At 42.6% G+C, this 23,572-nt stretch overlaps 1 protein-coding gene across 1 annotated transcript in view; it reads right to left on the reverse strand.

Annotated features, from left to right (window-relative positions):
* Window positions 1-2,793: 2,793 nt before the first annotated feature.
* The window catches only part of GREM2 (gremlin 2, DAN family BMP antagonist), a 124,886-nt gene continuing 104,107 nt past the window's right edge, over window positions 2,794-23,572 (reverse strand). The window contains exon 2 of the mRNA XM_032137153.2: window positions 2,794-6,701. Within this exon, the coding sequence (XP_031993044.1) occupies window positions 6,194-6,700 (507 nt within the window). The 5' untranslated portion in view covers window position 6,701 and the 3' untranslated portion in view covers window positions 2,794-6,193. The remainder of the gene's footprint in view (window positions 6,702-23,572) is intronic.

Here is a 23,572-nt window from a genome sequence, read left to right on the forward strand (position 1 = left end):
CAATGAACCTCAAGTGTGACCCCAGACGGATGATGCTGCTTTGATATCTTTGGTGCTTAAAAACTGTGAGGGGCAGAGTGATTATAAGGCCTTTGGGATCGGGTACCTGCTTACAAGTGGCATTGATTTGTTGAAGAGATAATAAAAGACTCAAAGTGATTAATTACCAATTCAGACAGAATGTAAAAGCCATAGATAGGGTCTTCTAGGTAGCATTCAATTAAGCCCTAGTCTCCTGCAGTCAGAAGAAGACTCAGTTGTAAAAAGGAGCTCTGTTTCAGAGAATTTTGTATTCTCAGCTTCAGCGAGTCCCTTGTCCCAAGACTAGAACCTTAATAGGGAAGTAGAACCCCTAAAATTGGGAGAGGAGTACTTGGGTAGATGCAGTTGGGACTCTCAAAGTCCCCTGAGCCTGCTAGGTCTGTTGTTAGACTCTCATCTCTGCTGGGGATCTGCTGGATTGGCTAAGGGAGGAAACGGACTATATGGTGAAATCACAGCAGGAGCCGGGAGAAGAAGGATGGGCATGTGTCCCAAGGCTGCTGTATCAAGGAAGAAGAGCAAGACATTAAGTTGGATAATGCTTATCACCATGGGAACAGTCTCCCGTGATTCAGGATTTGAGCCTGTGGAAAATCCCCCGGGAATGGTGATAATAAGCTACTAGGACGATTCTTGGAGCATCTCAAACGCTTTGATGCACACTCCATGAAATAAAAATATAAGAACTTCCATGGTGCATGATGGATAAAACCACCCTAAGGCTCAGAGAAGTGGGCATGCTAAAGTGGTTTTGCTCTGTAAAGCTATGAAAACCAAACCACTCACCAATTGTGTTCCCAGGAAGGTCTCTAGTTACCAAAGCTATGATTCTTGTGTTCGTGAGAGGGGTAGCAGCTCTAGTGTGCAGTAGTGCCATCATCTGTAGGCCAGGGATAACTGTACGAAGAGATGCTGCTATAAAACTAGATTCCCCGAGGGACACGAGAATAGCAAGATCTCAAAATAAAATGAGCCAGGTTGTAATGCTTGGCTTTCAGAAGTGGGCACAGTTATTGCAAAGAGAGGTAGGACTATAGTGGCGTCCGTGGACTCCCAACTTGAAGATGGTTACTAGAACATGATGTTCCTGAAGGCAAGATGGATGGGGGGTTGTGGGGAGAGGGCAACAAGAAGTATTGCTTCATCTACACTGTCAAAATAAATCAATAAAGGAAAATCAGAGACAGAGGGCAGCATCTCAATGAAAATCACAATCCCTTGTTCCGTTTCCAGATCAGACCTGAAACCCATTGGCTGAAGAAGTGGCTGATTCCTTATGACCCTGCAATACCAGGGCAAATCTATTCATTTGTTATTTCCCTACTTCTTAACCAGGGAGCTCAGGACCACTTTATTCAGGCATATGTGGTTTGGGAGAAAAGAAGAAGACTCAGCACTTTTGAGAATTATTGAACACTGGGTCTGAACTGACACAAACACCTGGAGACCCAGTGAACCACCATGGCTCCCTCCTAATGTGGGGTCATACAGCATCTACTAGAGTCCTCCAAGCTCTGGCTCTCAGTGGGCCCACGGGTCCACAGACTAACCTGGTGATCCTTTCCCTCATTTCCAAATATGTAATTAGAAGGGACACTCCTGGTAGTTTGAAGAACCCTCACATTGATTCTTGAGTTCTTAGGTAAGAGCTATTGTAGTGGGGAAAGATGAATGGAAGCCCCTGAAGCTGCTCCCCACCCTAGAAAAAGGAGTAAATAAAAAATGACGCTGAATTCCAGAAGGAATCGGGGAAATTATGAATCCCTCATAGGCTTTAATACTGTAGTAGCCCTGGCTGTATTTTAATTTACTTCACCATGCTGCCTCCTACAAAAATCAAATGGAACATGGCAGGATGTTCCAGCAGTAGCCCCAGTTACACCTACTGCACTCGGTATGAGCTCTTTGCTGAAGTGGATTAAAACAACTTCCAGAACTTTACCTGGCAAGTGTGTTTTCCATCACCCCAGTAGGTGAGAGGACCAGAGGGAGTCTGCGTTCCGATGGGATGAACAGTTTATGTTTATGGCCTTGTCCCCAGACTATGTAAGTTATTATGCTCTTTGTCAAATGTAAACTGAAGGGACATTCTGTAAATCACTACACAGATTCATCATATGATTGACATCATGTAATAGGAACAGATGAGAGGTATGAGGCAAGTTATGTTGGAGGACTTGGTAAGCACACACTCCATACACCTTAGAAAGTGGGCAATAAACCTTACAAAAGTTCAGGAAACTTCTGATTCTGGGTAAGATGCATTAGACATATTTTTTTCCTATTCCTTCCACTAAAATCTCCAGATGTTATGTGTGTGTGTAAGTGTATACACTATAGACACTATACACTATATATATATACCATTCTCTCCTTTTTCTCGTGCAATATATACACTACACACTATATATATTGTGTGTATATACACATGCACACGCGCATATAACAAACATATGAGGCTGTAGAAGGTGGAGAAAAGAAGGCAGACAAGGTAGAAAACTCAGGATTCAAGGAATGATATGGCAGTGATTTCCCTGGTTTTGTTTGTTTTACCTTATATTCTAGACTAAATACTAGCAAGGTCAGTAACATCAATGGATACAAACAACAACAACAAAAACTGCATGGTTTCCCATATTTTGTTTTTGGTAAGTTGAATGGGCATCTGCTGTGTGTGAGAAGCAGGGTGAAGGGGTGGCAAGGTTGGGGATTAAGGAGAATTCAGAAGATAACATGGATGAATAAGACATTTTAGGCTGCTCTGCCTATGAAGTAGGCATTCTTTATTCCTTTACTTTCTTAATAAACTTGCTTTCACTTAAAAAGTTTTCATTGCATTATTTATGACTTGGTCTTATCGTTATCATTCATGCAGACATTAATAATCGGTGGTGATAGGTCAATCATTAAATAAGCTTTCTGGGAATATATACATTCTAAGTTGTTCACACAATAGCAAAAATCATTTTCATTGACTTTATAACTTAAAAATCAGCTGGCCAACTTCAAAAACAAGTGAGTTAGAGTATGTTAGCAGTGAAATATTCTGTCCCATGTAATAAACTAAGATGAATTATTCACTAGGAAGTTGAGTTTAATTCCTTTGAAGTCTACACAGTGGATCAACCATGTGCAATTTGATTATGGATTTTATTTTTTATTGATTATGGAGTTTTCTTGAATGGCAGATTAAGTCAAGGAATAGAAAAATGGAGACGCTGTAAACTGAGAAATATTTAAATTAAGAAATGTTGGAACTCACGAGGAGTAAATGTGAAAATGAACAAAACTCAGGACGTGTGTCCCTGGTGCTAACAGGGAGACTAACAGTGGACTCCCATTTGCTGCAGTTTCTCAAGGCTTCCTTGTTTAGTGTTTCTCATTCAGCCAGCACAGTGAGAATACTCTGTCTTCAGCTGGCAGGGGATCTGGAAGAGGCTTGGAAGCTCCCAAAGACCGGGATTGAGGGCCACCTCCATCACTTCTGCTCCTTGGATACCTGATTCTAATTCTCTGAGAAGATTCCAGACTCCAAAGGAGATCATGTGACATAAGCTAGAGGTTGAACTCACCGTGGTTGAACAAAAACACTCTGAAGGCACAGTGCTGCCTCACGGCTCACTGCAACAAGTTAAAAATTCCACTTTTATGGCACATCACACCGGGATCACATATAATCCTAGATTATCTTTATTTGTTCTATAATTTAATAGTATACCTATAAAATAATTACATTATACTTATAGCTTTTCTTCACTTATAAACAAAACAAAAAATTAAATACAATTTGAGCCATTATAAGGTAAACTTTGTACATACGATAACCCCAGAAGGAGCTTCACACTGCAGCATATCATATTGCTTTCATTGCTACACCCACAATTGGGTTCGAAGAGAGTGTGCTCGTGTTTGCATTCTGTAAGTTCTTAGCTGAATCCCTCCCCTGTCTGTGTGGGTTCCATGTTAATAAAATGATAGGGGTTGGCTCTGCAGCTGGTCAGAGACTCTCCTCCACTCACCTCCCAATCCACCCCTAGCCTCCATTACAATCATGTAAATTTCCTTCCTTCACAGCTTTTCTGCTGCATGTTCTGCCACTGAGTCTGACTTGAGGTTTTCCACTAAATGCAAAAATCACTCCTGACCTTGAACACCCTTCTCTCCATTTTCTCTCTATCCTCAGGTTCCAGCCCTCAAGGATTTCTTTTGATTTCTGCCTCCTGAGTTCAGGCTGTATATACCCCTTTATGAAACCAAGACCCCCTCTGCCACAGCACATTCTTGCTCAGGACTCACGGTGCTGCAGAAGCGACAGAAATGGACCTTGCAGTGCAGTGGCCTGAGATAGATTCACCAACCCACCCCACCCCAATCCTTGCTCTTCAAGTGAATGTCTCTAGATCCACCATCACTACCTAGTACCAGGAAGCTAAGTCCCCACAGCAGCTTGCAGAGGGTCTCTCTCACATACTAGGGAAGTGGCCCCCGCTCACAGGAGCACTTACCGGTGAATCATCAGTGAAAGGTTTTCAACGTTTACTGATTCCCACCAATGGCAGCTCATTCACATTTGTCAGATTCCATAAGCATTACTCACAGGGAAGCCTTCCTGGGGCAACTGGGCAAAGAGACCCAGAAGAAATATATAATTTTGCTGGAAAATAAGTTCTGTCTACTTCCTTATATCAAGAGACCACAGCATGGAAACGTCAACAATTCATTATAAAAACAAAAGGTGACCTAATGTTTGTTTGTCCTTTTTGAAGTCTATTCTTTGAAAAGGAAGCATGTTTTGTGCAGAACAGTTCAACTAGATTACTATTCTATATATTTTATTCCTTACCCCCTTCTATACCACAAAGCCACTCAACTCCTTATATTTTTAAATATCCCTTTCTTTTTCTCTTTCTTTTAACAAGAAATATTTTTTGCTTAGTGTCATGGCGGTGAAAATAGTATACCGTTTCACCCCACATATGCATATTCCACATTATAGGGGCTCTCTAGTTTCCGGTCATCAATTTCCCAAGAATGCCCCTCCATCCCAAGCCAATTTCTACATTGTGCTGCAATGCTTAGTAACTTCAGTGAAATAATATTCAAAGTAAAAATCACGACTCCTCCCATCTCCCTGCCCAATCTAAAAATAGGTGCATGACAGTGAATTGCTGACCAGGCATTTTTTTTTTTCTGAGTAAAACACCTTCTGGGCAGATCATCACCTGCTCTCATCCTTACTGAGAATGGTGCTGCAAGTCAGAGTCAAAACATGTGAAATAATACATGAATAGGTCTATAATACTTTTAACAGCTCTTTACAATATACGGTCACTTATAAAACCAGCGTTAATATAGAGACCTTTGTGTGTGATAATATTCTAATTGCAGCAATAATAGCATGCACACCAGAGTTCATCTTTAGTCCACAAATAGGGGGCGGGGACAGTGAGGAAGAAGAGGCGGTGGGGACTGAGGGTGGGGGATTGTGTAGCCTGCTCTGCTCAAGGTTTCCCGGGAAGCCCACTTCGGGATCCAAGTGGCTCAAGTTGTCTTCTTGGTATCAGGTTTATTAGGAGACGCCCCTGTCCACCGACATATTTATGGAGGTTGCACATATCCTCATCACAGCAGCAACCGAGGGCAGCCTGCCAGTCAAAAGAATGAGCGCTCCCAGCCAGAGGTCCAGGGACCAGCTGGAGAGGTCTGAGGGGCAGCTCAGAAAAGTGACACATCCTTCACTTCGCGCGGGAAGGGGGCGAGCTGGAGTGCAGGGCGGGGCCAGGGAAATCCTTGCTTTTCCACATGGTGGAAACATCAATGCCGGATTTACAGTGCATCACCTTGAAAGGTCCTCTCTGACTGCTGGGCTGGGTGGCGGGTGGTGGTTTTCCAGCATTTTCCTTCGGGCCTGATCCACCACCTGGTTTAGGGGGCACAGGTGGGACCCGGGGTCGGTCAGGAACACATCAGCGAAAGCTCCACTTGCGATCCACGTTTGTGACAAGGAGACTGTCAGCCCTAAGAGACGTGCTTGCTGCTGAGGGGGACACCAGGCAGCGTGAGAGTGGGCTCGGAGGGCAGGGACAGAGGCGGCGGCGGCGCCACCCAGCGGCCGGGCGCGCGCGGGGCTGAGCTGCGTCCGGCCCGGCGCTCACTGCTTGTCCGAGTCGCTCAGGTTCACGGACATGCACCGGCACTGCTTCACCTTCTGGATTTTCTTGAGTCGGAAGGGTGGGTCCAGGCCGGGGCACTCGAGCTCCACGAGGACGGAGGTGACGCGCTGGGGCTTGCAGAAGGCGCAGGACTGGAAGGACTCCTCCTCCTTCTTCACGTGCCGCGGGATGTAGAAGGAGTTGCACTGGCCGTAGCAGAAGCGGTTGAGGATGGTGCGGCTCCGGCAGCCCTCCTCGCTCACCGTCTGCCGCAGCGGCTGCGTCTTGCACCAGTCACTCTTGAGGTACTTGCGCTCGGTGACCACCAGGGCCTCCTGGCTGGAGGCCAGCACCTCCTTGATCTGGTGCTGCCATCTCTCCGAGTTGTTGCTGCTGCCGTCCTTGTACGGCGAGGGGATGGCGCCCGCCGGCCGGTTCTTCCGGGCTTCCGCCACCTTCACCAGCACCGCCACCAGGAACAAGGACAGGGAAAGCTTCCAGAACATCCTGCAACGAGAAAAGAGAGGGGCTGGCTGTGAAGGGCGGTAGAGTACGGGATCAATCTTTTATTTATTTTTTTTATGTTAGACATGGTCTGGCTCTGTTGCCCAGGCTGGAGTGCAGGGGCACGCAGCTTGCTGCAGCCTCAAACTCTGGGATCCTCCTGCCTCAGCCTCCTGTGTGGCTAGAACTACAGGCTTGCACCACCATGCCCATCTAATTTCTTTTTTTTTTTTTATAGAGATGGGATCTCACCATGTTATTCAGGCTGGTCTGGAACTCCTGGCCTCAAGCACTCCTCTGCCTCAGTCTCCCAAAGCCCTGGGATTATAGGAGTGAGCCACCACGTCTTCTTAATGCTGTACGGTTTTACTAGCAGTGACAGGTGGGGCGTGGTAGACTGATGGCTGCCCAGGGGCAGCTGGAGGTGAAAAGGGATTAAATGGTACAAGTGTAGACAGTTAGGACTGCACCCCAAATAATGCCTGGAAGGCAAGGAAGCGGACGAAATGGCCAGTAACTTATGCAGTAAATGCAGTTAGAAAACATACGCGTGTTGAACAGTTACAGAATTACAAAGCAAATGCTGGGAAGACAGAACTCAAGCCAGTTTGCAGAAGTACCAATAATAGTTAATACTCAACATTTACTGTGTTTTACTTTGTGCCAAGAGCCGTCCTAAGAGTACATCTCATTTACGTGTATATCTCATTTCATCCTAAAAATAGCCTTCAGTTGGAGGTGGTATTATGACCCCTACTTTACAGTGAAGGAAACTGAGGCTGGGACCCACAGAAGTTGAGTCATTTACCTGAGGTCACACAACCACTAAACAATCGCCCAGGATTTTAAGCCAGCCGGGCATCTACCTCCAGAGCCATCGATGTTAACCAGCAGACATGGATATGATTACAAAAATTAGTAAGTACAAAGTAGAGAGAAGACGGGTGTCGTTCACAAGTTTCTTTAAAAATGAGTATTAAAGATAGAACTGGACATAGGCTAGGAAAATTACTAGTTGCATCTGTATTATTACATATGAATAATAATATTAGCATTTAACATTAGCACACAGATATTCAAATCATTCAAATGAGTCATAAGTTAGAGTCTCCTAGTAGAAACTGATTCCCAGGTGTGAATTAAGAAATTTCCCTAGCTGACTTTGGGAGGCCAAGGCAGGCAGATCACGAGGTCAGGAGATCGAGACCATCCTGGCTAACACGGTGAAACCCCGTCTCTACTAAAAATACAAAAAATTAGCTGGGCGTGGTGGCGGGTGCCTGTAGTCCCAGCTATTCGGGATGCTGAGGCAGGAGAATGGCGTGAATCTGGGAGGTGGAGCTTGCAATGAGCCGAGATGGCGTCACTGCACTCCAGCCTGGGCGACAGAGCAAGATTCCGGCTCAGAAAAAAAAAAATAAATAAATAAATAGAAATTTCCCTAGCTGTATTAAAACTGTCTGATGACAATGCAAAGTGTCATCTCATTTGCATTAGGAGACTATGACACAAATTCAATAGGAATGGGAATCAGAGAGAAATTATTCTTATGTCATCTAAAACGTGGCTTGCAGGGGGCAAGCCAAAGTCTGACTAAAGTGAAAGATAGACTTCAAAGTGTAATTCATGTTTTAAATTTTTGTATGTTTATTAGTAGCCCCAAGGAACACTGATACCCAGCAATATAGAGAACTCTGATCTCTTTTTACAATGGTAGCTACCAATGTAGCTGTCACCAATGTAGATGTTACCAACATCATCATCATCTTTACGTTTACTCATTTTCTGTTTTACCATCTCTAGGGCTCCATGAATTCCCATTCTTTTAACATGCGTACCTTAAAATGGACATGTAACAATTATATATACATCACATGTATCATATAGTAATACAGTATATATCAGTTATAATGTTATATTTATCAATCATGAGTATATAGAAATGACTAAAACTGAAAATTAAGTATGTCAAATGTTTGAATTTTTTACATGTCTCAAATATATCCATGCTAATGGTGATAGCAAATATTTATTGATTCTCAAAATACATCAGACACTTACAGTTTACTTTCATGTATAAACGTTTTTAATGATCAGAGTTCTATGAAGTAGGTACTATTATTTTCTGCATTTTATGGATGAGGACACTAAGGCAGTGACAGGCTGCCAAGATTCTACAGCCAGTATGTGAAATATTTGAATCCAGGCATCCCGGCTCCAGAATCTGAGCTCTGGGTGAGTATAGCTGCCTCTTTGTTAAAAATATTTACGTTACAATATCCAGGTTAAATTATTTCTCTGAGTCTCAGTCTAAGTCTAAACCACAAGAGGCCTTTGCATGCTACCTTGGAGATGATTCCTTTATTCATCAAGTATTCATGGAGCGTTTATTCTGGAGTAAGCACTGTGATAGGCTTTGTGAATTCCAGTATCTTAGAGAATAAGGCAAAGGTTTTGTTTTTGTTTTTGTTTTTGTTTTGACAGAGTCTCACTCTGTCACCCAGGCTGGAATGCAGTGGTGCGACCTCAGCTCAGTGCAACCTCTGCCTCCCAAATTCAAGCAATTCTCCTGCCTCAGCCTCCCAAGTAGCTGAGATTACAGGCGTGCGCCACCAGGTCCAGCTAATTTTTGTATTTTTAGTAGAGATGGGGTTTCACTATGTTGGCCAGGCTGGTCTCGAACTCCTGACCTCAAGTGATCCGCCCGCCTCGGCCTCCCAAAGTGCTGGGATTATAGGCCACTGCGCCAGGCTAAGGCAAAGTTCTCACAGGGTCGGACGAGCCTTTACAAGATCTCCCCGCTCCCCTGCATCTCACCAGCCTCCTCCGTCCTCTCTCCCACTTGCTCACTCTGCTGCAGCCATACTGGAAACAGCCCATCTGTTTCTAGAATGAGCTTGGCATTCTTGTGCTCTAGAGCCTTACCTTGTCTTTCTCCCAAATGTCTACTTGGCCTTCCTCCTCACAGTCTTCAACTCTTTGCTCGGTTACCACCTCTGTAGCGAAGGCTTAATGTTACCTTCACCACCGTCGTGGACGTCACCATCTCCTCCTTCCCTGCTTTATCTTCCTCCAGGGAACTTATCATCTAATGAGATAGTATTTCATAATCGCACTTGTCTTTCTTGTCTGACTTTTCTCCTGGGAATGTAAGGTCCGAGAGAGAAGGCCTGCCTGTTTTGTTCATTGCCATGTCTCCTGCTCTCAGAACAGTGCCTGGTGTACAGTAGGCACTCAATAAATGTGTTAAGGCCAGGCGCGGTGGCTCATGCCTGTAATCCCAGCACTTTGGGAGGCCAAGGTGGGCGGATCCCCTGAGGTCAGGAGTTTGAGACCAGCCTGGCCAAAATGGTGAAACCCCGTCTCTGCTAAAAAGAAAAAGAAATTAGCTGGGCGTGGTGGCACACACCTGTAGTCCCAGCTACTCGGGAGGGTGAGGCAGGAGAATCGCTTGAACCCAGGAGGCAGAGGTTGCGGTGAGCCGAGATTGTGCCATTGCACTCCAGCCTGGGCAACAAGAGTGAAACTCCATCTCAAAAAAAAAAAAAAAAATGTTGAACGAAATATGGATACTATACAGGTCATTGCCTTCAACAAGTCTGTAATTAAGAAGCTAGAGAAAGGCACGCAAATGACTGCGTGACAAAGGTATTTAGGAACAATGGCCTGGGTCCTTGTGGTAGTGATCCTGTGACCAATGGCATCTGAATCACCTGTGGTACTTTACAGTGCACATTCCTGGGCTCAAGAAGCATTCTTTTCAAAAAAAAGTTTTAATTAAATTTTTTTTAATTTTTAATTTTTGTGGGTACATAATAGGTATATATATTTATGGAGTACATGAGATCTTTTGATACAGGCCCCAAAGCATTCTGGGTCAGTAGTGTTGGGGTGGGGCTTCAGATCTGTATTTCTAAAAATTGCCTCACCTAATTCTGATGGGATCCAATGGCCACAAAGGATAGTAAGGGCAAAAGGGAAAAGCATCGGTTCTACCTGGAGAAGGAGAAGGAAGTGCTTAGGAAGTCACGACTAAGTGGGTCCCTTGAAATCTGAACAGGATTCCTCAGGGCGATGATGTGGGCAAAAGCAAAGGGGTTTGGTACTGCCGATGACACTGGGCAAAGGGAGTAAAAAAAAAATTGAAAGCAGAAAGGAGAAAAAAAAGGAAGTTTTTTTTTGCGAAACATTTTGTCCAGCACGATGATTAAAATTGTAACGCCTCATTTTTAAAGGGTTTTTCTCATGCCTCCTTAGTTGCACACATGAAATGTCATATGAAAATGGCCGCGCTTCCAGCTGGCTCAGGCCAAGTGTCAAGTATTGGACTCACTCCCCTTACATAGCTTATTATATTTGTGGAATGATTTGTGATCTCAATAACCTCTTAAAAAGAAAGTATTTTGGTTCCATTTTAATAATTTCCGAAATTATTAACATTCTGAGTAAACATAACCAGGAGTTTGCAAGTCCCAGCCAGGAAAGATTGACAGAGCCAGTCTGGTCCTCAATTCCTAGCTCCAGTAACAGCTTCACATGCATGGTTGATAGGCTCAAAAATGCACGCTTTCCTTCAACAGGTCCTCGATCTTATCAGAGAGAACAGAGCTAAGACAGAGCTAACAGAGCTAAATCAGATCAATTTGAGGCAAAAACTCTTAGGGCCAATAGTATTAGATGTGGTGGCTGGGCATTCTTTGAACTCATTAACGTGTTTTCAAAACATCTGGCAATCATCCTTCGAAGTTACGTCTCACAGGAAGCTAAGCAAAAATGCAAACCTTCGATTTTCAGGAAGGGGGAAAAGAGGTTGAGGAAATCTCGATGACCGGGGCCGAGTGTCTCTTCTCTCTTTCCTTTCCTACGTCTCGTTTCTTTTCTCCTTCACACATAGCGATAGTACGATGGCCAAGGATCTGGCATCTCACTGTCGGACAGGTAAGCAGGCAAGAGGTGTTTGGCCATGGTGACCCACAGTGACTGTGAGGCTGTATCCTCCTACTTCAGAGCATTCAGGCAGTTGGGCCAGCAACTGCTAACAGCACCTACACTGCTGGCCCTTGGCTGTGCAGAGTTCACCAGGAGAGAGAACGTGCTTGCCTCTGTCCGTTCGCTCACCATCCCTGCACAAGCATGTCAGCGGCCCCGCCAGCACCTGCATTTAGCACTTTATAGAAAGTCCCACTCTGTCCTGAACCACTTTGCTAATCAGAAAAATGGTTGGCACACAATTAACCTCTCAGGAATGTTGCCACCCCTGCCAGTAACGACAGCACTAGGATACTTCATTTTATTCTCACATCTTGTATTTGGCTTGTATCAGAAGAAACTCATAAATAAATCCTGTTGGTTTTATTAACCATCTTTCTGGCCTGACCATGTTCTCAATTTGCAAGGGATGCCAGGACTGTAAATGCTGATGGTCTAAGCAGACTGGGTTGGCCAAAGTTGGTTGTGCAAAGAGAGAGGTAGTGGAAGTGCTTTCCTTTTAAGTGAACGCCCTCGGGCCTGGCCTCTGTAGATACCAGAATAAGGACTGCGCAGGCCAAAGCAAGCTAGTATTTAGGCAGCTGAAGAATCTATCACAGGCCCCTTCTATCAGCCGTTCCTAAAAGTGGCAAGACCTGAACAGGGGTTCTACAATAGGAGCTTGAACAATAAAACTTCCTGATTTCTAGGAAAGAATACAGTAGTGCTGAGTCATCCTTCCTGACAGGCAAATGCAAGTGACCAATGGCTAAGGGTACAGCTAAGCTGATGAACTCACTCCCAGAGTGGCCTTCTTGAGTTTTAGAAGTCAAATCAAGTTAGCCATGGGCTGTGCAGGAATGGTGAATGGCGTGGGGCTGAAACTTTTTCTACAACCTGAGGATTTTATGGCGTTCTTGGAAAGTCGAAGGGAAGTCCCCAGGGCTGAATAGCTGAATATTGATAGGCACACCCGGGATAAACTTGCTCCCATTACCCAAGTGAAAACCATCGCAGAACCAAACGAAACTCCCAAAAGATTACACTTCAGAGGTCATTTTTATGAGATTTAGTACTGCCACAGCCTCAACTACTGAAGGCACTTCATCGATGACTTGGATTCTTAGGCTGGAAGGGTGGTGGTCTGGCTCTTCCATTAAACCTTTAGAGATACAGGTCGATGTTTCTTGGCCCCGGGATCAAGGATCATCCTCTCAGCCAAAGATTGCTTGCTTGCTGAAACCACTTACCCCCAGCTTCTATAAACTAAGGCAAACTATGGCCCACAGGCCAAACCCAACCTGAGATCTGTTTTGTAAATAAAGTTGTGTTGGAACACAGCCACAGCCACTCATTTAGTCTATGGCTGCTTTGGTGCTATAAGGGCAGAGTGAGCGGTGGAGACATGATAATATAATGCCCATGGTCTAAAATATTTACTTTCTGGCCTTTTACAGAAACACTTTGCTAAGTCCTGCTCCAAACATTTTCTATCCAATTCAATCTTTGCCTTCTCTTTAATGTTGAACTCTTTTGCCAGAAAAGTAGCTTTCAATTTTAAAATTTCTAACTATGAAACATTTCAAACAGAGAGCAAAACAGAAAATATAACAATAGGTACTCACCAGAAAGATGAAAACAATACTGACATTTCCCATTTTTATTTTGCAATCTCTCTTTCAGTTTTGAAAACGTAATGTAAGTAAAGCTAAAATGCTCTCCTATCTCCTCATCCCTCACTGAAATGACCAGCATCCTGAAGTTGGTATTCATGGTTCCTGTTGCTGCTTTTGCTGCTTATGTTCTGTGTATCAGAGTATGTTTGTGTGTGGGGATAATCTTTTTTTTTTGAGTCGCAGTTTTGTTCTTGTTGCCTAGGCTGGAGTGCAATGCACGACCTCAGCTCACTGCAACCTCTGCCTCCTGGGTTCAAGTGATTCTCCTGCCTCAGCCTCCTAAGTAGCTGGGATTACAGGTCCCCGCCACCATGCCTGTAATTTTTAAATATTTTTAGTAGAGACGAGGTTTCACCATGTTGGCCAGGTTGATCTCGAACTCCTAGCCTCAAGTGATCCATCCACATCGAACTCCCAAAGTGCTAGGATTACAAACGTGAGCTACCATGCCCAGCCGATAATATTTACATAAATTATATCACACTCTTCTTTTGCAACTTTTTCCCCCCAAAATATGTGTTTGGGATCTGTAGAAGGAGCCTGTTGATCCCCACCACTGAATATTAAAGCACAGTTTATTCATTCAGCTTATGGAGGAAGAGTTGTTTTCCTTCTAGTTTTTCACTATTGCCAATAGTGCTGCACTGAACATTTTTGCACGTGTTTATTCCCATCTGTTAGAGTTTTTCTAGAGGAGACACTGGGCAGTGGAAATGCTGGGTCATAGGATGTGTTCAACTTGAGCTTAACTAAGTTGTGCCAAGTTGCTTTCCAAATGCTGGTACCAGTATCCTTTCCCCTGGGTAATATGTGAGTCCCTGCTGGTGCACATATTTGCTAATTCTTGGTGTTACCGGATTCATCACCTTTTGCCTATCTGAGACATTTGAGATGGCATCTGATGATGATTTTAATTTGCATCTCTGATTGTACATCAAGCTCAAATGCCATGGCTGTGTGACTGAAAACAAATGATTACAACTTACCCGAAGTGAGAGAAATTGAAATATGAGGAAAGGAAAAATAAGAATTTCCAACTATAAATCTTCTGAACTGTCATGGAAATAATAGGAAGTGATTGCAACTTCAAAGCAGAAAGATCAGGGCATCCCACATGACTCAGAAGTTTGAAATCCAAATGGATTCATTTACTTTTCCAAGTGACATTGCCTGAGTGGAACATTGACTATCATTTTGTTCCAGGAGAAGCTTAATTTCATCTGGAAAAATTATATTATGTTTTCTTAAAAAGGTTTTCAACAGAGAAGAAATGATACTATCATTACTTACTTTGACTTCTGGACAGCAAATGCACCATTAGGGAATTTGTAATCAACATTCTAAATCTTTGAAGAAATTGTTGGGATAAATTCAGGATAGGAAATGGAATGCTGAAGCAAGATGGCAGCAAAGCATTAAATTAAATGAGGAGATGAATGAGGAAGCGCTTGGAAAGCTGTGTGTTTATACACACATGGGCTGCTTCTCTCTGGGTCACATCCACGTGGGAATGGGAGGGAGAACATGGTTTCTGGGCCCTGAGCTGCCCATGTTGTGACCCTGTGTGACTCACTCCCAGGCTTCTCTGGGTTCTCCCCTGTAAAATGGTGTTAATGGCACTTGCCACCCTCTGGACCCTGTTGCTGTCAGAAGAATGTGACACTGAAATCACCTCAAAACCCAAGAACCCTCTGAACGAAAAGGACCATGAGTTTTATTTGAAAGGAAGGAAGAAATCAGAAGCTATCTATTAGAATTTTACAGCCAGTGACATCGTTCTCTGCAGCCATTAGGCAGTACCTAATATCTTCTTTTTTCAGATAAAGATTTTAGGCTGCTGCCCGAAACACCAATCATGCTCTCGTGATTCCACACCCCAAAGACCCCCCTTCGACCTTCCTAGGACAGCAATCTGTGTCCAGTGAGAGCTAAAATAGCAGACGTCCACTTCCCTCGGAGCAGAGTATAGCTTTTATGTCTCTGTATATATAAAAATTCAAGAGGCCTGTCTAAAATGCTTTGAACAAAATCAAAAACACCCTGTCCATGCAACCCACCAACTTTTCCTGTTCACTCTTACTTCAAGCTACTTCATTATACTTGCTGTTATGTTAGTTTGCAGGAATGGTGACAGAGCACATAGCAAAGCCTGATGAAACTATCACTGTAACCCCTTTTTCCTCTGGAACTCTTGAGAAAATATTTTTAATTGTTTTGCTTCACTCTTCCAATATCTGTTCGTGATTTTTCTTTCTGTGCTCTCCTCTTAAAGGTTGGTGTTCCCCAAGAATTTTTCCATAACCCTGTCTTCTCATTCCTCACATTTCTACTAAGAATTTCATTCATGCCTACAACTTCAACTAGCTCTCTGCTCATGACTCACAGACCCTCTACTCAGCTGCCTATCAAATATTCCCCAAATGTCCTGTAGGCACCTCAAATTCTATATGTTCCAAATCTTATCATATCTTCCCACTCATCTGCTCTTCCTCTGACAGATGCTATCCCAATGAACAGAACAGCACTGATCCTTTCACCTCAGCCAGAAAGTTGAATTTGAACAGACTCTGTTCACTTACTTCCTGAGAGTCAAGATCTCCATTCTTCCTCACTAACAGAACCATAATTTGTTCAGGTATTGGATTTCAAGTTCTTCATAGACCTTTCTACACACCGTGGAGTTGAAAGTTGGTTGGTCCAAGCCAATTGGTTATTCCACTCTCCTTGCAAGCGATTGATTTAAGCATGGGCAATAAGGTAACTGTGAGGCAAGATGCAGCGTCCTTGGAAAAGTTTTTATTCCCTGATAAAAAGAGACATGCTGGGAGAAACTACCGTTCAGGTGTTTATTGTGGTTAGGCAAGGATGTGACGAGTGAGGCTATAGCAGCATCCATGAGGGGGCAATCATGGGATGCAAGTCAAATCTTTGCAGTATAGAGCACAAAATGGAAAGCAACTGGATTCTTGATTGTGTTATTAAGCCACTGTACTCAGCAGCCCTGGAATTGCTGACCTCTGGACTTTGTGTTCGTGAGTTCAATTCTTTAGTATTTACATCACTTTTGCACAGCTACTGGAGAGTATCCCAGTTTATCTTCCCGTATATTAAGTCCATCGACAAGACCTCATTTTCTTTCATTTCTAACTTCTTAATCCCACTGTTACCACTTTGATTTAGATCCTCATCATCCAAACATTGTGATAGTCTCTTCACTGGCCTCCCTTCTCCCTTCAGATTCACACTCTCAGATCCATCTTCTCAACTCCTATCGGAGTGGACATTTTAACATGCAAATCTGTCTGTGTTATTCCTTCACGTTAAACCCTTTAAAGATTTCTCACCACTTACAAACAAGTTCAAAGTCTTTGGCACAAGGCATAGGCCTTCTGCAATCTTTGTCTTCTTCCCGTCCCATCAGATAGTATCCCTTTACCTTACACCTTATGCTTGAAACGCACAAAACTTAATGTGTTCTATCTACCACATGCAAGGCTGCTTTCCACTCCCAAATAGCTATTTCTTTAGCCTGAAATATTATTTCTCTGGCCACTCTTAGTCACTTAGGCTTCATTAAAATGCTATTTCCTTTGTGAAACGATACATGTTTCCTGTGCTCTTTATTTTTGCCATGGTCATGACAGACTGCCTTCATATAGCCAATAGACATGGTGTAGCTATTGTCTGCACATTTTCTCCCCGACTGGAGTCTAAGTGATTGGAAGAGAGGGGTATTTAATCTTTGTTTCCACAGTCACTTACAGTGGGTCTAGAGCATAGTTTTAAATGTTTATTAATTTATGAATGAATGAAGGACTGGATGATTGACTAGGTTTTACCTACACTAGTATAGATGTGATATTTTTTCTATTTTTAAAAACTATAAAGAAGAGCTTGAAACTGGCTTAACTTCTCAATAGGAGTGATACTTTCTACATAAGCCTTTAATCACAATAATTTAATGCATATCTAGGTATCGAAATCAGAAGTGAACATAATTATTAAAAATGGAATATTTGAAAAAATGGAAAACAACTGTTCAGTACTAATAATTTTCGCAGGTCCTTATCTTCCTTTTATTCCAAAGTGTCTTCCACTCCTCTTTGCTCCTTCAATCACTCATCTAATATTCTTTATCATTTCTCATCTTAACTACTACAGCAATTCTGGGTAACTGGTCTTCAAATCAGCATATGTCTAATCCTCAGGGACTACACGTAGGCTTTCCAAGAGGTATGTGTACAAGGGTAGTTTTAGGGGAATCAATATACAAATCCTCAACTTCCATTTGTTTCTTTTCTTCCAAAAGATCTGCTTGAGGAAGTGCCTACAATGGAACGGACAGATTATCCTTTCCTGCCTCTCTTCTTGCACTTGACAGAAGCAAGTGATAGCTCCCATCCAGCCCACTCTTATTGTGGTGTGTCACCTAAAACACAACAAAGGCTCTAGGGCACCAAGCAAAGGGACAATTGTAAATATTGTTACCCTCACTAAAAAGTAAATGACTAATCGATTCCTTTTGCAAGTCAGGCTGTTTCCCATAATTTTCTTTAAACCAAAATTAAAGGAGAATCTAATTACACTAACAGCTAATATATCACCAAAAATAAGTTTTTGATAATGATTGCTTTAGATTTTTTTCACATCTAAGTTTGAAGGATTTTAAGAAATCAAGACATTGCTATTAATAAAATACATTGTATTATATTCTATTTATGTGAACACATTTCTTTAGTATATATTATATATACAATAGATGATATAGTTTGGATCTATGTCCCCGCCCCAATCTTATGTCAAATTATAATCCCCAATGTTGGAGGTGAGGCCTGGTAGGAGGTGATTTGATCATGGGGGCAGTTTCTAATGGTTTAGCACCATTTCCCTAGTGCTGTGCTCATGATAGAGATGTCATGAGATCTAGTTGTTTAAAGGGTGTGGCACTTCCCCTGTCTCTCTCTTCCTCCTGCTCTGGCCATGCGAGAAGTGCTGGCTCCCACTTCAACTTCCACCATGACTGTAAGTTTCCTGAGGCCTCCCCAGAAGCTGAGCAGATGGCCAACATCATGCGTCCTGTGCAGCCTGCAGAACTGTGACCCAGTTAAATCTCTTTTCTTTATACATTACCAGTTCTCAGATATTTCTTTATAGCCGACTAATACAGTATATATTGCATATATGATTATACTATATGATCATACACACACACAGTAGGGAATGTCTGCTGAGCCCTGTCTCCTTTCTAGGAAAAAGTAGTATTCATATACGAAAACAAAAACAACAATAAAAAAACTCCATTCATGGGGCATCTAAGAGACAAAAATAATTGAAATTTACCTTTTTGTATTTAATAATTATTTACTAAATTTATAAAATATTTATGCTATTTTGTCCTATTTTTCAGTGTTGCTGGGTATTTTTATGCCTTTTTTTATCAAATAATGTTCTTCACTCTAATGTGTAATCAATCCAAAGAGCCAAAAAAATTAATCCCCAAAATTTAAATACTTAAATCTGACCACATAATTAAAATCAAAATCTACATGCATTCTTTTTGTCACAGAAAAGAATGATAGGAAAAAAAAAGAATGATATGGTGAAAAGCCTTTTATATATAAAACCCACTATGAAACAGTTCTATGGTAGAACTACAATGAAATATGAATTAAGGAGAAAAAATGTAAAATTTCCTTTAAAGGAGTATTTCTACATGTATTTTTCTTAAAAAATGTACAATAGTGGGTATAAAATAGCAATGGTATTTATATTCCTCTGGAGACATTTTAAAACGTGGTATAACCATTTTATTTTAAAGGATCCAGTTTGCAATACTCTTTAAATAATATCTACTGCAAATTTTAGATGTCAATTAAAAAGCGTGAGAGGTCATAGATTTAGAACCAAAAATGTTTGGAGAACAGTATAATGAAGTATATTAAAGTATATTATTATATTACTATTATTTGCAAGCATGAGAATATCATTAATGATTCTGGGCAAGAAGCATAAGTCATTCTTGAACTCTTTGATATGTAAAAATTTTATGTCCACATGAAAATGTTATAAAGAAAGACCTCAGGCTTCATTCCTCTCCTAGTCACTCACTTACGTCTCTTGAATTCTGCAGCCTCTCTTTCCTGACAGTTTTTCAAAACAGTCTATTAGCTAATGGGTCCATAGAGGACTGGAAAGTCCCATATTAAGTAATTTAATTGAAACAAGAAGTCTGGTTTGGTCGGTGTTAAGTCTTACGCACCCTGCCTTTTTCAAGTTAGCTTTATTGACAACTGATGCTGAATTCAGACAAATTAGAGTGCAAATTCAAGGCTGTCAACCAAGGAAAACAAACATAATCAGAGACAACCAGGAGACTTAAAACATGCCAGTGGATATGGAGTTACGGAAAAAGTGAAGAAAAAAAGTGTTGAAAACGGATTAAAAATGAATACCAACGCCAAAAGCATTCTCCATTTATGAGGCTATGCTAGGCAGCACTTTTGTTAAAGTTGTGCACATTAACTTATTCATTCATTCATTTTCCATGTTCCATGCACCTTCCTAAGGTTTGAGATACAAAGAAGAATAAGACATCGACTTCCTCCCTGGAATAAGACAAAGAAACCAAAAGGGACAATAAACCTGGACATTGGAGGCTAGGGAATTGGCTGTTTGGGTAAGCCATGAAAGACAATGTGAGCCTGAGCTAAGTGGTGATGGGGCTAGGGGTGAAGGAAACATTTTAGATGTTTGGGCTTTAGCGTATTGAAGGGATTGAGCGACGCAACAATGAAGAAGGGGGATATCTAGGTAGCTGCTTCAGGCAACTGGATGATGGGGCTGGAGCCGGGGCTGGTATTCACCATGATAGAGAATATCAGAGGAAGAGCTGGTTTTGGGCGGGGCGGGGAGTTTCTATGGCACAAGGAATGAAAGACGTCTGGTAGAACATGGGCCTCAGAAAACTGCTCTGCAGCAATGCCCAGCTCTGTGTGGGTAATAAGATTACTGAGCGGTAGAGTAAGAAGAAAAGTGGGCTGAGAGTGAAACTCGGGGGAACACCAGCTTTTTCTTTCCTTCCTTCCTTCCTTCCTTCCTTCCTTCCTTCCTTCCTTCCTTCCTCCCTCCCTCCCTCCCTTCCTTCCTCCTTCTCTCCCTCCCTCTTTTCTCTCTTTCTTTTTCTTTCTTTCTCTCCCTCTTTTTGCCCAGGCTGGAGTGCAATGGTGCAATCTCGGCTCACTGCAACCTCTGCCTCCTGGGTTCAAGCGATTCTCCTGCCTCAGCCTCAAGTAGCTGGGATTACAGGCGTGTACCACCATGCCCGGCTAATTTTTGTATTTTTAGTAGAGACAGGATTTCACCCTGTTGGCCAAGGTGATCTCAAATTCCTGACCTTAAGTGATACGCCCGCTTCGGCCTCCCAAAATGCTGAGATTATAGGCATGAGCCACTGTGCCTGGCTGGAATACCAGCTTTTCAAGGAAGCAAGGAAATCTACAAAGGAAGACAAGGAAAAGCAGGAATAGCAAAGGCTAGAAGAAGGCAGATGAGGGAAAGGCTGAAAAGTCTTCACTGGATGGAGAGAGGTCACCTTGGTGGAAGAATTTCAGAGAAGGAGGGTGGGGGTGGGAGGGAAACAAGATTGCAGTGAGGAGGAAGTAAAGACAGTGTGTACAGAATCCTGTTGACTATGCTTTAAAATGTTGCTGATAAACCATAATTCATCTGCCCTTCCAAATATTTAAGGATCTACTCTAAGTGAAGTAAATGAAATAACTAGAGAGGATGGAAAGTGTTTTCTGACCCACAGCATTGGGAACCCAAGATACATCATCCTGAAAAGCTAAACAACGAGGTACGTGCCGAGCTGGTGCCTGGGCTTGAAATTCCCTCTATTTTTTTCTGAAATTTTGCTTGTTTCTCAAATAATTAAACTTCTCCTCCAAATACCCAACCTTACTAGCTCTCTACAATGGAAAACTTCATCAGGGTAGAGACTAAGTCTGTTTTGTTCACCACCGTATCTCTGGATTTTAGCACAGGTCCTGGACACATAGTAGATGACCAATACATATTTATTGAATGAAAGAACACACATCTAATGTTTCAGGGAAGCTGTAGATGTTGTATTTGCTCATATTCAAACAGCCAGAATATAACGGATATTTGAGAAGGGGAACGTCTGGGAGGTTAGGAGAATCATTCCTTGGCCTTTTTATTTTGGGAATAAAGCAAATGTAAGTGTACCATTCATGCAGCAAATATTTACTGAGTGCACATGTGCTGGTGATGTTTCGTGTCCATTCTGCCTTTTATAACTGTTTAGATCTTTCCTAGGATCAGCCTAATTATAAATAATGTAAATAAAAAGGACTTCTACTGAACTTTTGAAGTATTTGTAGAGAATGTTTCTTGTTAACATCAAACAGAACCAGTTATACCTTAAGCCAAGCTTATCAAGTATTTTTTAATACATTGTTTCCAAACACAAGTATTGGCACATTTTTCCACAGAGCAAGTTCTATGAGCAGTCTATTACTGGTATGCAACACAAATTCAATAAAGGACTCTCTTTTTCTTGTATAAGTGGATCTCAAACTTCATTATGAACACAACACACCTGGGAATGCAGATTCCAGGTCCACGTACTTCTGGAATTCCCTGACTCAAGATCTGAGCTGGAACCTGAGAATTGATATTTTTAATAAGCACCCCATACTCTGAAAAACAAAGCCCAAATTATTTGTCTAAAATGTAATTATTTGGGCTCTGGTCCATTGCCTGGGGAAAACTTCATTAATTATATCCTCATTAATAAGGACCAGAGACTAATGCAGTGATACATAGCAATCAGTGTTAGAGTTAATTGAAATTTAGATCTAACATCTCTTCTTTCTTTGAGCAATTTCCCCATGTTTAGAGTAGAGGACTTCTTTAATGATTTGTGACAGGAAGATGTGAGCGAGATGATTTGAAAGTAATTGTGACATGTGTTTCCAATTAGGATGCCTTTCTTCTTGAGCCTGCGTGCTGTGCCTCCTGCAGCTCTATGGAGGGTCATGTTGAGACAGGCCCCTGCACCGGGCCCAGTGGACAGGTTGTGAACCAGGGACCTGGCTCACTCCAACTCAGGTGTAGTGAAGGTCAGCATACATGTCCAAGCAGGACCCAGGAGCCAGCTCATTTGATTTTTTTTTTTTTTTTTTTTTTTTTTTGAGACAGAGTTTCACTCTTGTTGCCCAGGCTGGAGTGCAATGGCACGATCTTGGCTCACTGCAACCTCTGCCTCCTGGGTTCAAGTGATTCTCCTGCCTCAGCCTCCCGAGTAGCTGGGATTACAGGCATGCGCCACCAAGCCCAGCTAATTTTGTATTTTTAGTAGAGACAGGGTTTCTCCATGTTGGTCAGGCTGGTCTCAAACTCCCAACCTCAGGTGATCCTCCCCGCCTCAGCTTCCTAAAGTGCTGGGGTTACAAGCATGAGCCACCGCGCCCGGTGCTCATTTGACTCTTATGACCTCCCTGCCCCTTTCTCTCCCCACTTTCTCATGAAGTTTGAATCTCTTTCAGGCAACACACATTGAATGGGAACTTAAGAAGCGCAAGAGAATCTGTAGGCAGGCGTCTGTTATGGTGGAAGGGGTCATAGAAGGCATTCTGCATATTCAATACGAAGAAGATCATATGTATTTGGTGGAAGTAAGTACTGGAGAGGGTAGTGATGGGGTGTCAAGAAATCATGATCCCTGAGAGCTGCTGTCAAATATTGGAAGTGCTGACACGTGGAAGCTACGGTCAAGCCTTCCTGGGCTACTCCAGAGCAAAGCTAAGACCAATGAGCAGAGAGACTGAGAGAAGTATTCTTACTCAATACATCCATTTATAAAAATAATTATAGCTCTTTAAAAAGCAAATGGTAGGCCGGGTGTGGTGGCTCACACCTGTAATCCCAGCACTTTGGGAGGCCGAGGCAGGTGGATCACAAGGTCAGGAGATCGGGACCATCCTGGCTAACACGGTGAAACCCCCTCTCCACTAAAAATACAAAAAAAATTAGCTGGGAGGGGTGGCGGGCGCCCGTAGTCCCAGCTACTCGGGAGGCTGAGGCAGGAGAATGGGGTGAACCCAGGAGGCGGAGCTTGCACTGAGCAGAGATCGCGCCACTGCACTCCAGCCTGGGCAACGGAGTGAGACTCCGTCGCAAAAAAAAAAAAAAAAAAATCAAATGGTA

Source organism: Hylobates moloch, unplaced genomic scaffold, assembly GCF_009828535.3.
Source record: "Hylobates moloch isolate HMO894 unplaced genomic scaffold, HMol_V3 SCAFFOLD_18, whole genome shotgun sequence".
NCBI lineage: Eukaryota > Metazoa > Chordata > Mammalia > Primates > Hylobatidae > Hylobates > Hylobates moloch.